A 19,493-nucleotide genomic window follows, 5' to 3' on the forward strand; every position below is an offset into this window, starting at 1 on the left:
TAAACTCAGCCTATCACGATAAGAAGTTATATTTGACTGAGTCAGAATATTTAATGCAATATAAACTCAGCCTATCATGATAAGAATTTCTCTTTTACTGGAGCAGAAATAGAAAGGACATCCACGTTACTGATGCAGCACTCTTCATTTGGCGCAGGGACCTTGCAATGGCAGATTAAACAAAGTTGAACAGAAACTTAACTTAATATACTTAAACTTAACTTAACTTAATTCAACCTCTTAATAAACAGTCAAGATAAGCAATAAACAATGTCCCTTATGGTGTAACAAAGTTTATCGTTTCAGCTCCAGCCGGCTGGTAGCTGAAAGGCCTTCGGCTGGGACCAACAACTGAAGATTGCAAAATGTATATATATTTTGAAGACATTGCAAATCAGCTAGAACATTAGAAATCCATATTGATGAACAAATATAGAAGGCAGCATAACTCACGTAAGCATTTGCAGACACTTCAGGATATAAGGTATACACAAAAATAGGCGAATGTCTCATTACCCTTTCACCAACTTGCTCAACTTCAGTCAAATCTAACAAAATGTCTTCAAACCAAACATCATTTTTACTCAACCTCAACCACACTTTATTTAACAAAATAGAAGCAGGTCAAATATCGCAAAGCATATAAATGTAACTTTGAAACACAGCGTTTTTGAAAATTATGACAAATCATCAATGGGCTGTGTCACAGTAATAATACTCCACAGAAGAGACATATAGTTACCCAATCCCCCTGTGATTGGACAGAAAGCAGGACATTGGAAGGGGGGAGAGGACGGGAGGGGAGACAAGGCGATTGGACATAATGTGGGAAATGATGACGAGTGTTTTGTCACAGATCTGCTGAGATATTAGTCCCCAAGGTCAAGCTGTGCCTGATTACATTGTGGTGGGGGAGGGGCGTGGAGGTGGGGTGGGAGGAGCAAGGGGCGGGTGGGGGGGGGGGGGGCATTTGGGGAAGTAAGGGGTATCGATATGTACATGCAAAAAGATCACACATCTCTCTCTCTCTTATTCTCTCATGAGCGCACAAACACGCAGGCAGGGAGGGGGAGAGGCAAGGCAAAAAGAGACTGTGGGAAAGTGATTCAGCACCTTGGGACAGCGCTATAGTCTGCTTACTGGGGGAGAGACTGCAGGCCTACTATGTTAGCATGAGACAGGGGAGAGACTGCAGGCCTACTATGTTAGCATGAGACAGGGGAGAGACTGCAGGCCTACTATGTTAGCATGAGACAGGGGAGAGACTGCAGGCCTACTATGTTAGCATAAGACAGGGGAGAGACGGCAGGCCTACTATGTTAGCATGAGACAGGGGAGAGACTGCAGGCCTACTATGTTAGCATGAGACAGGGGAGAGATGGCAGGCCTACTATGTTAGCATGAGACAGGGGATAGACGGCAGGCCTACTATGTTAGCATGAGACAGGGGAGAGATGGCAGGCCTACTATGTTAGCATGAGACAGGGGAGAGACGGCAGGCCTGTTGTGTTAGCATTAGACAGGGGAGAGAGGGGGCAGAGGGGTGGGGGTGGGGGTGGGAGTGTAAACCCATCTCAAGTCAAACTGTACACTTTCGTCTTGGCCATGGCATCTTTGAGCCGAATTGTGTGTAGGAGGAGCTCTAAAAAGAACAACACAAAATCAATTGCAAAGCAAAAACATACGTGGTCAGCACTGGAATTCTACATTTTAAAAAGATTGCACATTCCTTGCATCTGTATCCGATACTGCAGAGAAGGTGATTTGTTTTCTTTTTCTTTTGGGTGGGGGGGGGGGGGGATATGTTATATTGGAAGTATGCCACCACCTTTATTTTAATGCTCTTTTTTATGTTTGTTCCTCAGTAAAAAGCAGTATAGGCTAACTAAGCAGCAGACCCGCGGCAGCTGAGCTCTGCAGAACAAGTATTCAATCATGGCATTGTTTTTCATGAGCCCACAAAAACCATGCTCCACCCCCCATGCCCACCCCACTCCCCCTCAAAAATAAAAGAAGATCTCAAGTTCAAAATGCCGATTTGAAAATGGTATCTTGCATTATTATATATAAATACCTGCTTGTGCCTTGTTTTCCCCCCCAGTGGAGGAGACACCGTATCACTGTGGACTGGGCCACATGCTGTGTTCTTGTCATACAGCCCCATGGCCTCTCCTATCCTCTATCTCCCCTCAATGGACACTGTTAGAATGCAAGAATTACCCAAAACAGTCTATTTCAAGCACATTTTTGTAGTAAATACAGTGAGTTTCAGTTCTCTTATTTGGACAAGATTAGATGGCTTTACAAAAGCTCACAATATAATGAAAGTGAATCATAGCCATAAGGTTCTTTTTGTGGAGGAATACTTTTTTTATGACATTAAAAAAGCATTCTAGTCTATATCAGTCTACCTGCGCTCTGTACAGAGATCGAATTGTACCTACATAGCTCAATTGAAAACACTTCTTTGCTTAGTTGTTGAAAAAATATGATGGTATAAACCCCCCATTTAAATGGTTATTTTTTTTCTTCCTCTCACCCAAAGCAGGCTATATTCATTGACACACAAAACCACGGAACTGTTATTTTAGCTACATTAACTTTGCAGCATATGCATCTGAGTGACGTTAATTGGTCATGCTCATCTGCATGTCTGAATATCTGAAAGTCAACAATTGGCACACCATAAAATAACACAGTTTACATTCATAAAGGAGATGATGACTGCGCAGACGTGGTTTTAATCTGCACCAACTAGTACGGTATAAATAACCCCAATATTTATCAACAATCAAATGATAACAAACAAACAAAAAGAAAAAAAGAAAAGAGAACATGCACTGACAGCTTCACTTGCGTCACTCCTTTCCGAATTAGTCATCATTATCTGTTCTATTTTTTTTCCATCTTTTCTCCAAACAAGTTTTAAAACAACAAATACAAATCCTAACTGCAGGTTCACAAAAAATAGAGAAATGGCACTTTGTAATAGTCATATATAATTCTTAATATCTATATATAATCGTCATATTGATAGAACATGAAATAAGGGTCGAGTTGGCTTCTTTGTTGGTTAAGGTGGATATGGTTCCTCGTGTGTGGTGTGTTGAAACCATGCGAAATATCATCATGCAGAATATGATACATCGGTCCAAGTATTTACAGTTACATTCATGCGTTCGTGCACCATTCCCCTGGTCTTCTACTACATATCTCTCTCTCCCTCTCTCCCTTTCTCTCTCTCTCACTCTGTGTTCCCCTCTCTCTGTCTCACACAGATCCGTAGTCTGATTGCGGCAAATAGCAGTACTGGGAGGAGGAGTAGGGAGGGAGGGGTTTAGCCAGGGGGGTGGGGGGCTTGGCATATACATATATTACAGTATGGGGGCCTGTGCAGCAGACTGACTTGGTTCAACTGGAGAAAAACCAAAAAATAATAATAAACAAGTCTGTATAGGTCTATAATGAAAAGAAAACGTAATGAAAGAGACTCATCTTAGTCACTTGTGTACGTCAGTCTCTCTGTGTGACTGTTTGTAATCCAGGCTTACTGTACTAGACTGGAGAGTCCCTCTGTACTAGACTGGAGAGTCCCTTTTAGGCGTCATTTGTCGTGGAGAGGTGTGCGCTGCAGTCGAAGCCCCGGTGCGCGCCCCCGTCCGCGTGGTACGGCCCACCGCTGTGCCAATAAGACGAGTCACACACCGTCTGCAGTGAGTTGATCTCCGAGGCCGAGGAGTTCCCGTCCCTCCGCTTTGACCTCTTGCGGTTGCGCAAAATGAAAACGAGCATCCCCACGACGGTGAACGCGGATGTGACGAACACCAGCAGCAGCCCGGGGACGAGCACCGAGATGGAGACGCGGTTTGGCTCCAAATATGAGTTTGAGCGCGTCCCCGAGTCCACGGTGATGGTGCTGTTTTTGGCCGGGGAGGTGGGCGAGATGCCGTCGTAGAGCTTGGGGCACATGCGGTCATTTCGGACGTGGCGAAAATCGCGCTTCCAGAACTCTTCTGGGGACTCGCACTTGAGGTCGCTCACGATCACGTCCGCCCCCAGCTTCTCCGTCCACTGCTTGAAGGGCACGATGTTGCACGCGCAATCCCACGGGTTCCCGTGCAAATCGATCTGGATGATTGAATTGAGCTGGTCTAACACACCAGCCACGGGGAGATAGGTGAAATAATTATTATGCAGGCTAATTTTGGATAGAGAAATCCCAAGGAAAGCATCCACAGGTAAAGATTTCAGCAAGTTATTGTTGAGGAACAAAACCCTCAGATTTGGCATGGGGCTGAACGCGCCAGCCACGATGAGCTGGATGTCGTTGTATTCCAAACTGAGATATTCCAGATTGAGAAGGCCCACGAACATCTCTGCCAGCACCGTATCCAGATAGTTCTTATCCAAATACAGCCACCTCAACTCGGTCAGGTTCTGGAAAGTGCTGTTGTCAATCACCTTGATGTTGTTCCCGCCCAGATCGAGCAGGTTGAGGCTGGAGTAGCCAATCAGCTGGTTCTTTTTGATGGCGTGGATGTTATTGTCTCTCATGTTCAGCTCGTGTGCCACCAAGGGCTTGGGTTTGAGGTTGGACAGGGTCTCGATCCTCTTCCCCTCGCAGTTGACCCCCAGCCCCTGTCTGGAGCCGACCAGCTTGCAGTTGCAGGACTGGGGGCACGTTGCATTGTGTAGCAATAGCAGCTGCTCTCTGTCCCCACCTGTCAGCACGGGGGTTGGTCTAGTTTTCAGCTGCCAGTTCTCACGAGATTTGGAGCGGCTCTTGGGCCCGTGGCCCCCGGGCGTGGGGGCCCCACTGGCCTCTCCCTTGGGCTTGGAGGGCGTCGGGCGCACGGCCTCCGAGGTCTCCTCCTGGGTGGGAGGGGCCACCAGGCTGGTGTCCACACCGCCACTCTTTGAAGGGCACAGGTCCGCCTCCGACGTCTCGTTCAAGTCGCTCCCCTGCAGTCTGGTGGGAGCCTCGCATATCACCCTCCCAATGAGCGCGTTATGCGGTATGTTCTCCAGCCATTCCTTCAGAGAAACCAGGTCGCAGTTACAGTCCCATGGGTTGTCCTCCAACAAAACCTCCGCAATGCCCGGTATTTGCTCAAGGATCCCCTCATAAGGCAACGTTTTGATTCGGTTCCCCCGCAGGTCAAGATGCGTAATGGGCACATGTTGGAACACGTTTATAGGTAGCGCGCTGATGAGGTTATCATTAAGTATTAACACTTCAAGTTTATTTAGGTCCCTGAAAACGGCGGGGTCAATATCCCTCAATAGATTGAAATCGGCTTGGAGATATTCCAAGTCGTCTAAGCCCAGAAATGTACTCTTCCTGAACGATCTGATTTTATTGTTATTGATGTGCAGCCGCTTCACCAGCTGCAGTCCCAGGAAAGCGCCGGGGACAATGTCGTGTAAGCCATTGTTTTCCAGATGCAGGCTCACAGCATTGTAAAAGTTGGCGAACTCGTTGGGAAATAGCCTGGAGAGAGAATTCCCGTGCAGCAGCAAGTGATAAAACTGCGAGCTGGGGCCAGTCAAATGCTGCAGAGTGGCGAAGCTCCTTTTTTCGCAGTCTATGTGCAGATCTCCCTCGATCTCGTTGCAGGAGCATATCTGCTCCTTACAAATGTCCCTTGTAACATTTCCACTCGCAACACAAAGAGCCGCATTCAGCAGTAGGACAATCCAAAGCAGCATTTTTTCAACGCGGACGATTCATTCCCGGTTTCAAGACATGCGAGCTGAGAAATCTGTCTACATCAGTAACAATGAAAGAGGAGGTCGACATTTAGGTGCGGGGGGAGAAGATAAGGCAGTCTTTTATAACACATCCATGCTGCGTCTAACCTGCTGGTGCGTCCAGACTTCCAGTGTTTTGAAAATGACCACATAAACGTCTCATTCACATCGAATCCTCAGAGTCTCAAATCAAAAGCAGATACTGTCCAACGCATCGTTCAGCTCCCAGTTTGTTAAAAGACTGACCTTGGCAAAAAATAAAAATAAAATAAAAATAAAAAGGGCACAGATCCGAGCCTTCTCCTCTCTCCCTCTCTCTCTCTCTCCGCGGTCGTGCTGCTGTGTTGCGGCGTCGGGAGCTGTCCCCTCTCCCCCGGTGCTGAATTCACACACCCTGCGCTGCCTGGAGATTTAGTGGCGATCACACACAGAGAGAAAAAAACACCGCATTCCAGCCCTTCTCACATCTTTCGGCATCTCGCTTTAGCTGCGTTTCCCAACCGTTCCCTTGATTCATTTTCTTTCCTTTTTGAATCACAAAGAGAGAAACACAGAGACTGTGTGCATCGTAGCGCAGTGCTCTTATATAGAAAGATCTGACACCCTCTACTGAGCTGCAATGGCAAAAAAAGAAAAAAGAAAACCGTCGACTGACTGAGGGAATGCTGAGAAGAGAGAGGGAGGGAAAAAATCAATCCACAAATACATTGGCTAGATTTCTTTAAAAATGTTCACACTTTGAAGCTGTAGTTTTATTGCCCCTCCAAGGTTTTGCGACTCCAAACGCTCCTACTGGAAATTGTCATAACGACCCTGAAAGCTCGCAGGTCCATGGTGAAAGTGTGCATCTCGGCATCGGCGAAAACACTGACGAGACGGTCTCTCACTCGGCTCCTATCGGCTTGGTTCAAATGCCTTTAATTATTACCCGCATTCGTGAACGATAAGCGGCATTGCTGCTGTGGCGCGTCGCTCTCCTCTGCTTCTGTGCCACACGGTTACAGCCTTGAGTTTCTTCCCCTTTGCTTAGAAAACACTGTTGAATGCGGTAAAACAATTATCCGCCACAGGCATGCCTCGGTCCAGGAGAAGAAAAAGAAAAAGAAAAACAGTTGACTATACAACAAACGATGCGTCAGTGTGGCTCCCCTATATGCGCATGTGTGCGTCACGTTCTTTTTTGAATAGAAAGAAAGCTTGGCAAAAAATGTACAACTGTAAGGTAAGGGGTAAAAAAAAGAAAATAGCCTAACTGTTTTAATGTAGAGAAAATGCTTTCATATAGATTTTATTATGATGTCCTGCTGTATCAATCCCATTGTTTGTAAAATACTGCTTCAGCAGCGGGTCACAGGAGAGTTGAGATGGTTATCCTCCCCCCATCTGCAGTGCCTGACTAGGAATTAAGAGCAGGGCAGAGAATGGGATGGCAAGTTACATATTGTACCCCTGACATCATTTTTGCAGAGAGAGGAGACAACACACACACACACACACACACGCACACACGCACGCACGCACGCACGCACTCTCGCACGCACAGACACACACACACACACACACACACACACACACACACACACACACACACACACACACACACACACACACACACACACACACACACACACACACACACACACAGGTGCTGTAGACTAAGACCATAGCCGATTTCAACAAGGTATCAGCAGTGTGTGAAATAAGCAATAATTAGGCCCACCTACATATGGATGTTGCCTAATGCATTCTCATTATGGTTGACTATGGATGAATATCTGTCATATGTCTGTCTGTCTGTCTGTGTGTCTGTCTGTCTGTCTGTCTGTCTGTCTGTCTGTCTGTCTGTCTGTGTGTCTATCTGTCTGTCTGTCTGTCTGTCTGTCTGTCTGTCTGTCTGTCTGTCTGTGTGTCTGTCTGTCTGTCTGTCTGTCTGTCTGTCTGTCTGTCTGTCTGTCTGTCTGTCTGTCTGTCTGTCTGTCTGCCTCATGCCCAGGGCATCAAATTCCGGCCTTTGGCGTCTGATGCCAACGTATAAGGTGTGCTTTAGCATCTGTAGGAGGCGCACCGACTTTCAACTAACTCCAATGTAAACCCATATGCGTCATTATAATTTATTAGATGCTGAGAGCATCTGCTCCCACCAGCCATTCTGAAATCGACGCCACGGGAGAAATAAAACATCGGCGAGTAAGGGCGTTGTGCCGGGGTGGAGGGCGTCAACACTATCAGTTGTGCAATAGTCAATTTTGGTGACTTGTTCCCATACAATTCACTTATACTAGTAAGATTAGTTAACAAACACTATGTATTCCAGTGGATAATGTAATACACAGTATTTTTCTGTGAAATGTAGTGATATGCACTACAGGACCTTATAATAATAGTAATAAATATTGTTAGATATCTTCAAATGTTGAAAGTTTAGAGTGTAAGGGCTTAGTGGCTGTTCACACTAAACGCCGAAGCAACGCCAAAGCCACGCCAAAGCCATGCAGTTTCATTTTGGCGTCCTTGTTAACAGGTGAGACCGTTCACACCAGCGCCACGCCAAAGCCGTGCTGGAGTAATCATTCAGGATTCAGTCCTATTTTCCAGGCGTGAAGCTTGAAGCTGCCAGGCATGAAGTCAATGGAAGTTGTGGGCGGGTTCAAGGCATGCCGAGGAGGCGCTGATAGGAAAAGAGAAGGCTTCTTGTGTGAACGGTTAGGCGTCAGTTCAGCCTGTGCCTGCCTCAAGCTTCAGCTCTACTTACGTTTGGCGTCCTGTGTGAACAACGGCTTAGCCTACATTCACACAGGACGCCGAACGTAAGCAGAACTGAAGCTTGAAGCAGGCGCAAGCTGAACATACGCCTTACTGTTCACACAAGACGCCTTCTCTTTTCCTCTCAGCGCCTACTCTCACACCTTGAACCTGCCCACAACTCCCATTTGACTTCATGCCTCACAGCTTCACGGCTTCAGGCGTCAGGCCTGAGTGATCGCTTCGGCGTGGCGTGAGCGTGGCTTCGGCACGCCGTCAGCGCGGCACGCTCGCGGGTGGTGTGAACGGCTTCGCCTGTTAACAAGGACGCCGAAATGACACACACACACACACACAGGTGCTGTAGACTAAGACCATAGCCGATTTCAACAAGGTATCAGCAGTGTGTGAAATAAGCAATAATTAGGCCCACCTACATATGGATGTAGCCTAATGCATTCTCATTATGGTTGACTATGGATGAATATCTGTCATATGTCTGTCCGTCTGTCTGTCTGCCTGCCTGTCTGTCTGCCTGTCCGTCTGCCTGCCTGTCTGTCTGTCTGCCTGTCTGTCTGTCTGCCTGTCCGTCTGCCTGTCTGTCTGTCTGTCTGTCTGTCTGTCTGTCCATCTGTCTGTCTGTGTCTGTCTGTCCGTCTGTCTGTCTGTCTGTCTGCCTGTCTGTCTGTCTGTCCATCTGTCTGTCTGTGTCTGTCCATCTGTCTGTCTGTCTGTCTGCCTGCATGTTTGTCTCTTTAAATGTCTGCCTCTGTCAGTACAAAATGTCAGCTTCTTCCCTATGTCTCCCGCCCTGTCTAAACACTTGTTTCTCTGTCTCTCTCCATTTCTAACAGATACTGTAGGCTATACCCTAACCCTTTTTATTTCTCTATCTCTCTCTCCCTCTCTTTCTCTCTATCAATTTCCCAATACACAACCCAATACACCCACAGGATATTTGCATTGCCTTGGTGACAGCTGTCAAGGTGAAACACCGTACAGACTGAATACTATAGCCCTTCTTATATGTCTATATTCATCTGTCAGTTTCTGTCCTCCTGTGCGTGTTTGTTCCTGTGTAGCCTCTCCTCAGTGTCTTACAGGGTGTGAATCCCCTTAAGGGAAAAGGTCATGCAGTTGCCCCGGGCTCTTTCAGACGTTGTTGTTGTTGTTGTTGCTTAATGGATGTTTTGTTTGCAGACTCTCAAATGGGCGCGGTGTCAAAGCGTGCAGCGATGTGTTCAAGCTAAACTAAGCAACCGATAGTCAATGCCGGGGGCCCCGGCGCGCGGGACGGCAAATAAGGAGGTAGAGGGCGGACGGGCCAAGGGCACATCAATCATGCACACACGTTAATTGGATGGTGGGCGTGCCTGTGTGTGTGTGTGTGTGTGTGTGTGTGTGTGTGTGTGTGTGTGTGTGTGTGTGTGTGTGCGTGTGCGTGTGCGTGGGTGGGTGGGTTTGTGTGGTGTTAATGTATAAGAGGGTTCTTCAAAGTAAAGGCAGCTGAGGTGGTCCGGTGTGTGTGTGTGTGTGTGTGTGTGTGTGTGTGTGTGTGTGTGTGTGTGTGTGTGTGTGTGCAGGCTGTAACCCAGCCAGCAGCATACAATACTGGCAATTTACATTTCTACAAACCACTGATATGTGACGTTCAACGTTTGTCAACCAAAACTGCGTTAACCGACATTTTTGCAACGTAAATGTGAAAAATGTTTGCTAATCTTGCCAAGTTTCCAGTTACTTTGAAAACATACGCAAATAAAACTACTTGGTTATGGTTAAGCAACTAAAACAACTAAGGTTAGGGTTATGGTTTGTGTTAGGGTTCAATAACAAAAACATTAATGGGACTCATCGTTGACATGTACTGTAGACATTGGAAACCCTGGGGATTGAACACAGCTCGTCCCGGTGTGAAAGGCATGTGTTTACTTTACGCCCTCCAACGAACCGACTCTATGACGTTTATAATGTTGATATACGATGATATATCTACAAATGTTGATATGCATCATCATTTGGTTCACAAATGTTGATATTGAGCGTATCCATGCTTTGCAGAATCATAAACTGCAAACATTTTATTCAGATGACCAGGCTGCAGGGGGTGGTGTGGGGCATTGGTGAATGGGGAGGGGGCAAAGAGGGGTGGGGTTATGTACATTACAGACGCAGCTTAGTCATGCTTAACTGTCTCGTTTCCACTGAAAAAATAATAATATTTTTTTTCTTTCACATCTCCATGGCCAAAACATTTAGACGCCGATATAATCCCCCCAAACAGGATAAATCATATTTGTATCAGGGAAATCATTAAAAAAACACGCCGTTATCTTTGAGTCAAAACTAATTGGATTATGAATATGTCTCCCAAGGAATAATTGCATGGGGCTCAGCGTTATGATTTGATGCAGATACTGTCGTGTTACATTAGTGTGATGCGGGACCAGAGTAGCTGGTACGCAGCATGCATACATTGCAAGATGCGGGGGGCACACACAGCATAACAAGCCGGGGTTTGGCCTTACACATGCAAACAAGCTGAGGGCATGCAGATGAGGAAATGCTTTGTGTGTGTGTGTGTGTGTGTGTGTGTGTGTGTGTGTGTGTGTGTGTGTGTGTGTGTGTGTGTGTGTGTGCGTGTGTGCGTGTTGTACTGTAAGTGCAAACATCTAGCTTATGAAACCTAATAGCCCATTACTCCAACACTGTGGACATCAGCAACACACACTTTTGCCGCATTTCAGTTAAGTGCACTGCAATTCAGATGTCAGTTAGAATGTGTAACTTGACCAATTGTCTGGCTACGTGAGACTTCTCATGCTTTGTTTGTCCTGTTTTATATCATGAAGAAAGTGCAATCAAACTGTTACGTTTATTCTATTTTTTCCAAACTAGCTGTAGCCTACTGCGAGACCCTCTGCGCACCTCTTTCAATGAGTTCTTGAGATCAATTCCACTCAAGGGTTTTAGCTGCTTGACCTTTCCTCAGACTACTTCTCCTGAAATGATTGAGACATATTCACAGATTATTATGATGCTGTTTTGTGACCATGAGGCAAACAGCGAACCTCGCTGATAAATCTCCAGCCGACGACAGCCACGGCTAAACCTCCCCGTTTACTGTCTCATTTTTTCGGAAAATCATCCCGTTGAGCAGCCTAATAAGAGCTTTGCCCTTGGCATCCAAATCCCCTCGCTGAGTTTCTATTTTTGTCTTTTATTTTTATTTTTCCGGATGGGAAGGGAAAACATACGCCACTTCAGCTTTCGCTTTGCTTTCCTCCAGATGTGCACCGCTCCCCGTCGGAGCAGTACTGTACTCTCTCCTGGGGCTTGAAAGGCAGGGGGTTGTGAGAGACTGAAATAGTCTACGGGTAATTACAGAAAGGTCAGGAGAGTCATGTTAATCTTGTTTTCACATCAGCATGTTTGGCTCAGTGTGTGGACAGCATTCAAAATACGGCACGGCTGTTTGGAGTGAGTGTGTGGCGATTAACGCGTTGGGATTAAACAGTCTTTGATAAGCAGCTATTGCTGGACAGGTACAGGGCAGGACAGGACATTACTACTTTAAAGGCACTAATCACTGCTTTTGAACCTCAACTCTATCCAAAATCGGGATATAGTGTGAAACATGACGACACAATGAAGCCATTTACACCTGGCACTAACATGCATTTTCTGTGATCAGATTGCAATCGGATAGTGCTTGAAAGTACAGGTGTAAACGCCCCCAAGACACATTGAAGACGGATTGCGAGCTGATCGGCCAAACCACCTCCGGAGGTGGTCAGGGAGGCATTGTGACCACATTGAACACAAGTGTAAATGCAATGTCCTCTCAATCCGCATACAGCAACTGTATGCGGATTGAGAGGACATGATCACCCAAAACGCATGTTAACACCAGGTGTAAATGAAATCAGGCTAATGTGGTCAAGCACTATCCGATCACAATCTGATCACAGAAAACCCATGTTAACCAGGTGTAAATGGCCTCTCTGGGGCGCAGCTTCAGAATCTGGTTCTAGGAAGTAGAGCAGATCTTGAAGCTGCGCCGGCTCGCATGGCTGTTATTCGAACTACAGACTGTGCTTACTCATTTTTCTATGCCCCTCATCCATGGAGAACTTTAACAATTGAGCTTTAACGAGCCCTAACGAGCCATACAATACAACTGCCAAACTGCACGGGTGGGAGTTTCTGCCAGCAGATGAATGGGGAGCTCTCAGTGGAGGAAACATGGAGGGAAGGTAAACATTGTTCATCTGCATACTAGCCACATTGTAACGATACGATCATCGCAGCTTTGAAAAGTGGTGAAGTGGCCCTTTAAGCATGACCTCTATTCAAACTGAGATCTAAAGTCGAGTGATGGGTAAATGATGAGGTATTATGCTGAAAGATGCTCCATGATCAACTCAAGCTAGTGAAATGAATGGTTTTACTGCACAATATGCAGATAACATACTGTTGCACCACTGAGCAAAGAGAGCTACAGTAGGCAGGGCTTAAAGGGAATTCATTCGGAGAAGAAAAGGTATTTTCCAGAATTCCAGCCAAACCTTCTCCTCTCCCTTGAATTCCTTTGTACGGCCTTCTTTCATTATTTAGCGGCAGCCTTGCAGATGTGTCATGTACAGAAAAAGATGGGTCAAATGTGGACTAAAAGTCAATGCCGTTATTGACAAGGCAGCGGCGGCGCTCTCGATGCATCGACCCACAACGTTGCATGGGGGAATCAGCAGAATGTTTGACTGGAAATCCATACGCGTCTATCGACAAACTCCACCCTCCCCCATGTCTTAATCATCAACACACACACACAGCCGACCTGCTGAACGCAGTCTGGGTAGCAGGTGAAGCAGCATCGAGCAAAGTTCACCTATGTTCTCTGGATAAGCAAAGACTGACTTTATGCCTTCAACAATGCATTGAATTTGATTTTGATATTTCCCTCGACACCAAAGAGAAGGCTGCGTCCAGTTCTCACAGCATGAGTTCTCACACTAACATGGCTGTAAAGAACACCATTGAGTTATAGCTTTGAAACGCTATAGGGATGCCTCAGGACACTGCGGTCTGCATCTCTGCTGTGTCTTATAGCCATAGGCAGCATGGAGAGAAAGGGAGGGGGAAAAAGGAGGTCAGTCGGCGTAACTGCAGCTTACCTGCTCCTTTCTCTCTTTCTGCTTGTTTTTCTGGCCAAGGATCAGTGAACTGGCCCACTTCACCAGCTCATTCCTCATGACCAGGGGCCGGTTGCACAAAGCACCTTAAGTTAAGATTTTCCTTAGAGTCCGAGTTAAGGTGTCCATAAAATAAAATCGGTTGCACAAAACACCCTTATATTTTCTCCTTAAGGTTAAACGTTTTAAGGAAAACGTAAGCACAAGATTTAAGGGTGTTTTGTGCAACCGATTTTATTTCAAGGACACCTTAACCAGGACTCTAAGGAAAATCTTAACTTAAGGTGCTTTGTGCAACCGGCCCCTGTCCCTGAACCTTAAAGCTAGTGCAGGGTTAGCATGCCCCAGAGATGATTGACAGATGTTAGGGTCTTGGCTATGTACTGTACTGTAATACCCAGAGGGGCAGCAAATCTGTTGCAGCTTCACAGCTCTATGTTGCAAGAATTAAGTCATGAGTCAAATCAAAAGGCAGGTACATTTGATGAGCAATTAAAGATGACATGCTAATGATAAATGATGAGGACTATGCTAGGAAGGATGATTTTGAAATTAAAAATTCTGTTTGGATTTTTCTCCTGATGTAGCTGGAATGCCCAGCCAGCCTACTTGTCTGCCTCTCAAACATGTCTGTATATCTGCCTACACAAACATTTACATAATTGGCTTGGCCTAAAACTTCGTAGTAACCTTTGAGGGAGTTTGATTTATTTTATTCAGCAAGAAATGCATTTTCTTTTTTTGGTAAGAAATGTTTACCATCTACTTTTGAAGCTTTTTAACCGCAAAATAACTCCAGCCAGCCTCATTACATTCTCACCCATGCACCCCCCCCCCCCCCCCCCCCCTTAGTGGAGCAGATTGATCCCCCCCACTTTCTCCCCAGTTGTACTTGGCCAATTTACCCCTGCTGCCCCGGTCGCTGCGCCACCCTCTGCCGATCTGGGGAGAGCCATAGACTAGCACCATGCTTCCTCCGACACATGTGCAGTTGCCAGCCGCTTCTTTTCACCTGAGGATCACGCTAGATTAAATGCACTTTTAATGTGTACCAAAATTGGCACATTGCTCGAGTGACAGCACTGATGACATTGCAATTGCTCAAGTGACATCATTGATGGCTGCCACTGATGACGTGATTTGTCCTCAGGGTTGTGAGTCAGTCAGCCTTCCGAGTGATGTCACTCGAGCAATTGTGATGTCATCAGTGAGTGATGCCATCAGTGATGTCACTCGAGGGTTGTCTGTCAGTAAGTCGAGCATTTTAAGGGTTTTCAGTCAGTCAGCCTTCCCTCTGAACTTCAGACAGAGCCAGATGTAAGCCGGCAGCCAGCAGAAATAAGAAGAGTAAATGGCAGAAGAAGATATAAAAAGGGTTTCCTATATGTATAATTTTGAATCTTCCATATTTAAAAAACCTGTCATTTGACACCAGAATAATCCAAATCACCCTGGACAGTGACATTTTATGGTAAAAATGGCAACCATTTTGAAATGTATGTGGTATAAATCTGGCTTATCTGTCATCATAAATGTATGGGTTGATACCAAAATCATTTATATTGGACAATTCTACACAAAGTTGCCCCCAAAATAGTATTTCCGGGTTGGAAATGACAGCCATTGGAAAAATCTTGATTTTTGCCTGGCTAATAGGTTTATATCAAAAGGAAGAAGTATTTGTGCCAATTCTGGTGTACTTCTGTCCACTTGTGAATGATTCTTCTTTCATCTGCTCCACTATATCTCTCTATCTCTCACTCTCTCCCCCTCTCTATGCCTAGTTGACATTATGTTTTTGCCAATTAGGCCTTCAACACATTTCCTGACCATCTGAAAATGTGTCCTGAAATCCACACTAAAGCACATGATTAAGTGACAGGGTTATACAACACAGTCTTACAGTCGAGCTGCCTGGCCGGTCTTGAAGCGTGCCGCGGTAAATAACGATATTCCTGGAATGCGAGTTAACGAGCCAATTACATGTCATTTGCAGCTACATTAAATGAAGACATTACCGTTCATTTTATTTTGTATGTTACATACTTATTGGCTAAGTATATTAACATTTATGGGCTAGCAAAGTCTGCCTACGTAGGCAGCCATGTTGTTGCCTGCTCGGAATTTTCTCCTTGCCATGACATTCAACCGGTTGGCTGAGAAGAAGAACGGGACGATCAGAAGCTGCTCTGGTCAGATGGGGCTACAAGACTGGCCCAACCACCTGTGAATGTGGAGAAGCAGACCACAGTATGGATCACTGCTGCCTTGTCTGCCCTCTACTACCCAACCCCCGCAGCTCAAAAGACCTCGCAGAGTTCAATACAAATGCAAAGAACCGTGTAAAGAAATGGGAAACTGTCATACAACCATCATGCTTCGAAGAAACCAAAAGAAGAAGAAGAAGCTGTCATGTCATGATATTATTCTTGGTTGAAATTGGGTTGCACACTGTAGATTTCGTTATGAATGAAGACAACATGGTTGACTCTTGATGTGAAAAACCAAAGAAATTGGATTGTTGCGGATTTTTGCTGTTTTTGTTGTTGTTTTTTATTTTTTAGCATACATTGTTAAATGTATGACCGGGGATGTGATCTAAAATATTTAAAAAGTCATTTTTCATTCCAGCTTGACATTAGGTGATGGAGCTTTAGGGACCTATGCTTTAAGACGCCACAGTAACTGCCACCGTGCCTTGTTACCATGGTAGCCAGTTCATCTCCGCTGAATCAGTGTCTCCCCCCTTTTGAGTGGATCCTCTGCAAGAGTCAGTGAGCAGCCCTCATGGTAATTGGCAGGAAATCATATGAAAAGAAGTGCTCCCTGCTTTCATAAGCCCTTTATGATAAATGGTAGCCTAAGAGCAACGGGACGAGCAGATAGTGCGAGCACTCAGAAGGGGTTTGTCCGGTCGTATCAAATTGCCCACGCCACACCAAAGGTGGCAGGTTCAAGGAGCCGCGCTGGAGTCGATTTTGTTTAAAGTTGCTCCGGGCAAGATTCGGATGTAAAAATACACCCATCTCATCAGCCTAAGTCCCACAGTGAGGCAGCAGAGAAGAGAGTTCCACCTCCGCAAATTGAGATGAAAGATGTAGATTCACCTTTTCACAGATGGAACTCTGGTGTTGGGTATTGACACTCAGTCTGGACACCCACAAAAAGTGACAAATCAAATCTTTCGATACTTACATTTTCTCATCTTGTTTGGTATCTTGCTATAAAGAGATCATCAAAAACATTCAAACCATTTCCTCTTGCTGCCATCTGGGGCTGCCAACATTCAAACTTTCCTTGTTGTAACTATAACTAACTAACACATTTTCCTAACAAGTGAATGTCTAACCATGATGCAAATCTTAATTAAAACCCCAGCATCTGTGCTGTTTCTGGTCAAATCTGGACGGCCATATGGGCAGCATAGTTGATTTGACCAGAAACACAAAAGTCATTATGTGAAGCCAAAGAACATATGGCAAAGTTTCAGAATTAGTATCCTAGCTCAATTTAATCCATCCAGGTTGTGTTAATAAATCAGTATCCTCTAATATTTACTATTATTCACAATATGATTGTGGTTAATTATTTTTCTTAAAATCTAGTGGAATAATTTTAGGATTACTGCCTCAAGATTCCCTGCACCATCGTATACATTCAGGGAAAAGAAACATGTTTCTATTTATATTTTTGACACTTACTGTACTGTAGCCCACACTCTTATCTAGTGACATGCAATCAGTGCAACGGTGAGAACTTTAATTCAGATCTTCCTTACCAGAAATGTTACAAGCCATCAGAAGTGAGGAGTGCAACGGTCACAGCCACAACACAGTGTCTTCATTAAGGCTCAAAGCATGGCAGAGCTTATGGGGTCACGGACCACATCTCCTCCAGCGTCTCTCCACTGTGACCCCAGTAACCAGATCTCCTCCAGCGTCTCTCCACTGTGACCCCAGTAACCAGATCTCCTCCAGCGTCTCTCCACTGTGACCCCAGTAACCAGATCTCCTCCAGAGTTTCTCCACTGTGACCCTAGTAACCCGGTTCTCCTCTGAAAGGCTCGCTGTTCACGCTTTCCCAGCGTTGGAGAGCTGAGCTCTGATCCGTGACAAGATCCCCTCCAACACCATATTCATTTCCATCTGAGCAAGAGCCGAGCTAACACATTAAATCTTCCCTGGAGGCTTGATACTGGAGCCCACTAGGTTGCTTTTTTTAAGAGTTTGGCAATAGCAGTTTTCAGTGGCATAGCCCTAGCATAAAACATGTTGTTACACTCCATGGCCAATGCTAAGTGAATGGCATTGCCAGGCCAGCAGATTTTGCAGTGATATTTATGGATAATAGCATATTTGTCATTTGTAGCTAACACAGAACTGGAACAGCCATATCTGTCTGTATGTGAATTGCGGTATTACTTTACATGACTAAAGTCTCTGTGATGATGGCTTTTCAAAGCATGCAGCATCCAACTTAATTACTGGGATCTGTGGGCCAAAATTGTCAGTAATAATATTATTCCACACATTTTCATATAAATAATGGGTAACACCTCATAATAACGTTCAATAAGTCATTTATAAGCTATTATGATGAACTAATCATTTACAAAACATTAATATACATATCGCTGCGACGATATGTAGATGATTCAGTTGCAAGTCATTCAACGTTTTTATATTCCAACCTGTCTCTGTATACACATTTGTTAATCATGAATGATGAGCAAATCATTCGAAAAATGAAAAAAATCATTAACTAATAGCTTATAAATGACTTACTACTGAACGTTATAATAAAGTGTTACCAAATAATGTCTGCTTTGTTGCTTTCTACTGCCACTCAATATCACAATAGCGCTTCAACCTATATCGTCATGAAAGTGTTTACATTTGCTGTTCTGAACACCCAGTGTCAAGTAGGTCTTACCCCCTCTGGCAGAAGGAGCCATGTTTTGTAACAGAAGAACTGTGGAGATTGAGCAGCAACAGCGGCCATTGCTGAACGGCCAGAGGAAACAACAGAATTGACAGTTTGATTGTCAGGTGACCCAGACCTGGAGGTCACAGTCAATTGTCTCCTTTCCTGTGTAAACGTCACTGAACACGATTGTCTGGAGAAATGCATGCTGGTGTGCACATTTCTGTTCCGTGCATGTACATGTACAGAGTACATGTCCTCTGGTGCGATGCGCACATGATTAAAGCAGAGGGAGACGTGAAGAATTAACTTCCGAAATGACAGCGGGGTGTGAGTGAATATTATAAAAAGCTCCACTTCTCCATATGTCACACTTCCTGCTTTGGGGTCCCGTGTCGCTACGTGTCATCGCTGTCCGCCCGTGCTCCTTCTTCCCTCCGAGATCAGAGCCGACGTTTTGAGAGGCTTGACAGATCTGGGCCCCAGTGAGTGATCAGAGCTCCTCAATCACGCGTTCCAGTCACACGTTTACTTTGTTACACCCATCCGCTGTCTTCTTCTCTCGCTACAGAGATGTCTGCCCTCCTCCTGTATTTAATGGATGACTTTCATAGCTGACTGTAGCGTTCATTTTTCTGGCCCAACCTGGAAGTCAAAAGTGATTATATTGTTGAAAGGCAGCGTATTATTCAAGATTTTTTTGTAACATTTCGGAAGATTGTCCCGTTCGATCGCTGTAGATTCACCCTGTTTACTCAAATAAAGTTCTAGTGGCAGGTATGTTCACGTCTCCACCCACAGCAAGTGATGAATGGAAACCTAAGAGCAAAATACCGGTAGAAGAGCTAGGAAAGCTGGACGTTAGATCTTTCATCCCTTTGGTAT

General features: G+C 45.2%; 1 protein-coding gene across 1 annotated transcript; it reads right to left on the reverse strand.

Moving 5' to 3' along the window:
• Nucleotides 1–3,597: 3,597 nt before the first annotated feature.
• Nucleotides 3,598–5,709, reverse strand: LOC310773790 (SLIT and NTRK-like protein 1; the record flags this gene model as incomplete). Its single annotated transcript, XM_083633742.1, has 1 exon — nucleotides 3,598–5,709. The coding sequence occupies one exon, from the start codon at nucleotides 5,707–5,709 to the stop codon at nucleotides 3,598–3,600; it is 2,112 nt and encodes a 703-aa protein (XP_083489868.1).
• Between the last annotated feature and the right edge of the window lie 13,784 nt (nucleotides 5,710–19,493).

The sequence above is a fragment of the Poromitra crassiceps genome, assembly GCF_964638095.1.
Source record: "Poromitra crassiceps genome assembly, chromosome: 3".
In the NCBI taxonomy this organism is placed as follows: Eukaryota; Metazoa; Chordata; class Actinopteri; order Beryciformes; family Melamphaidae; genus Poromitra; species Poromitra crassiceps.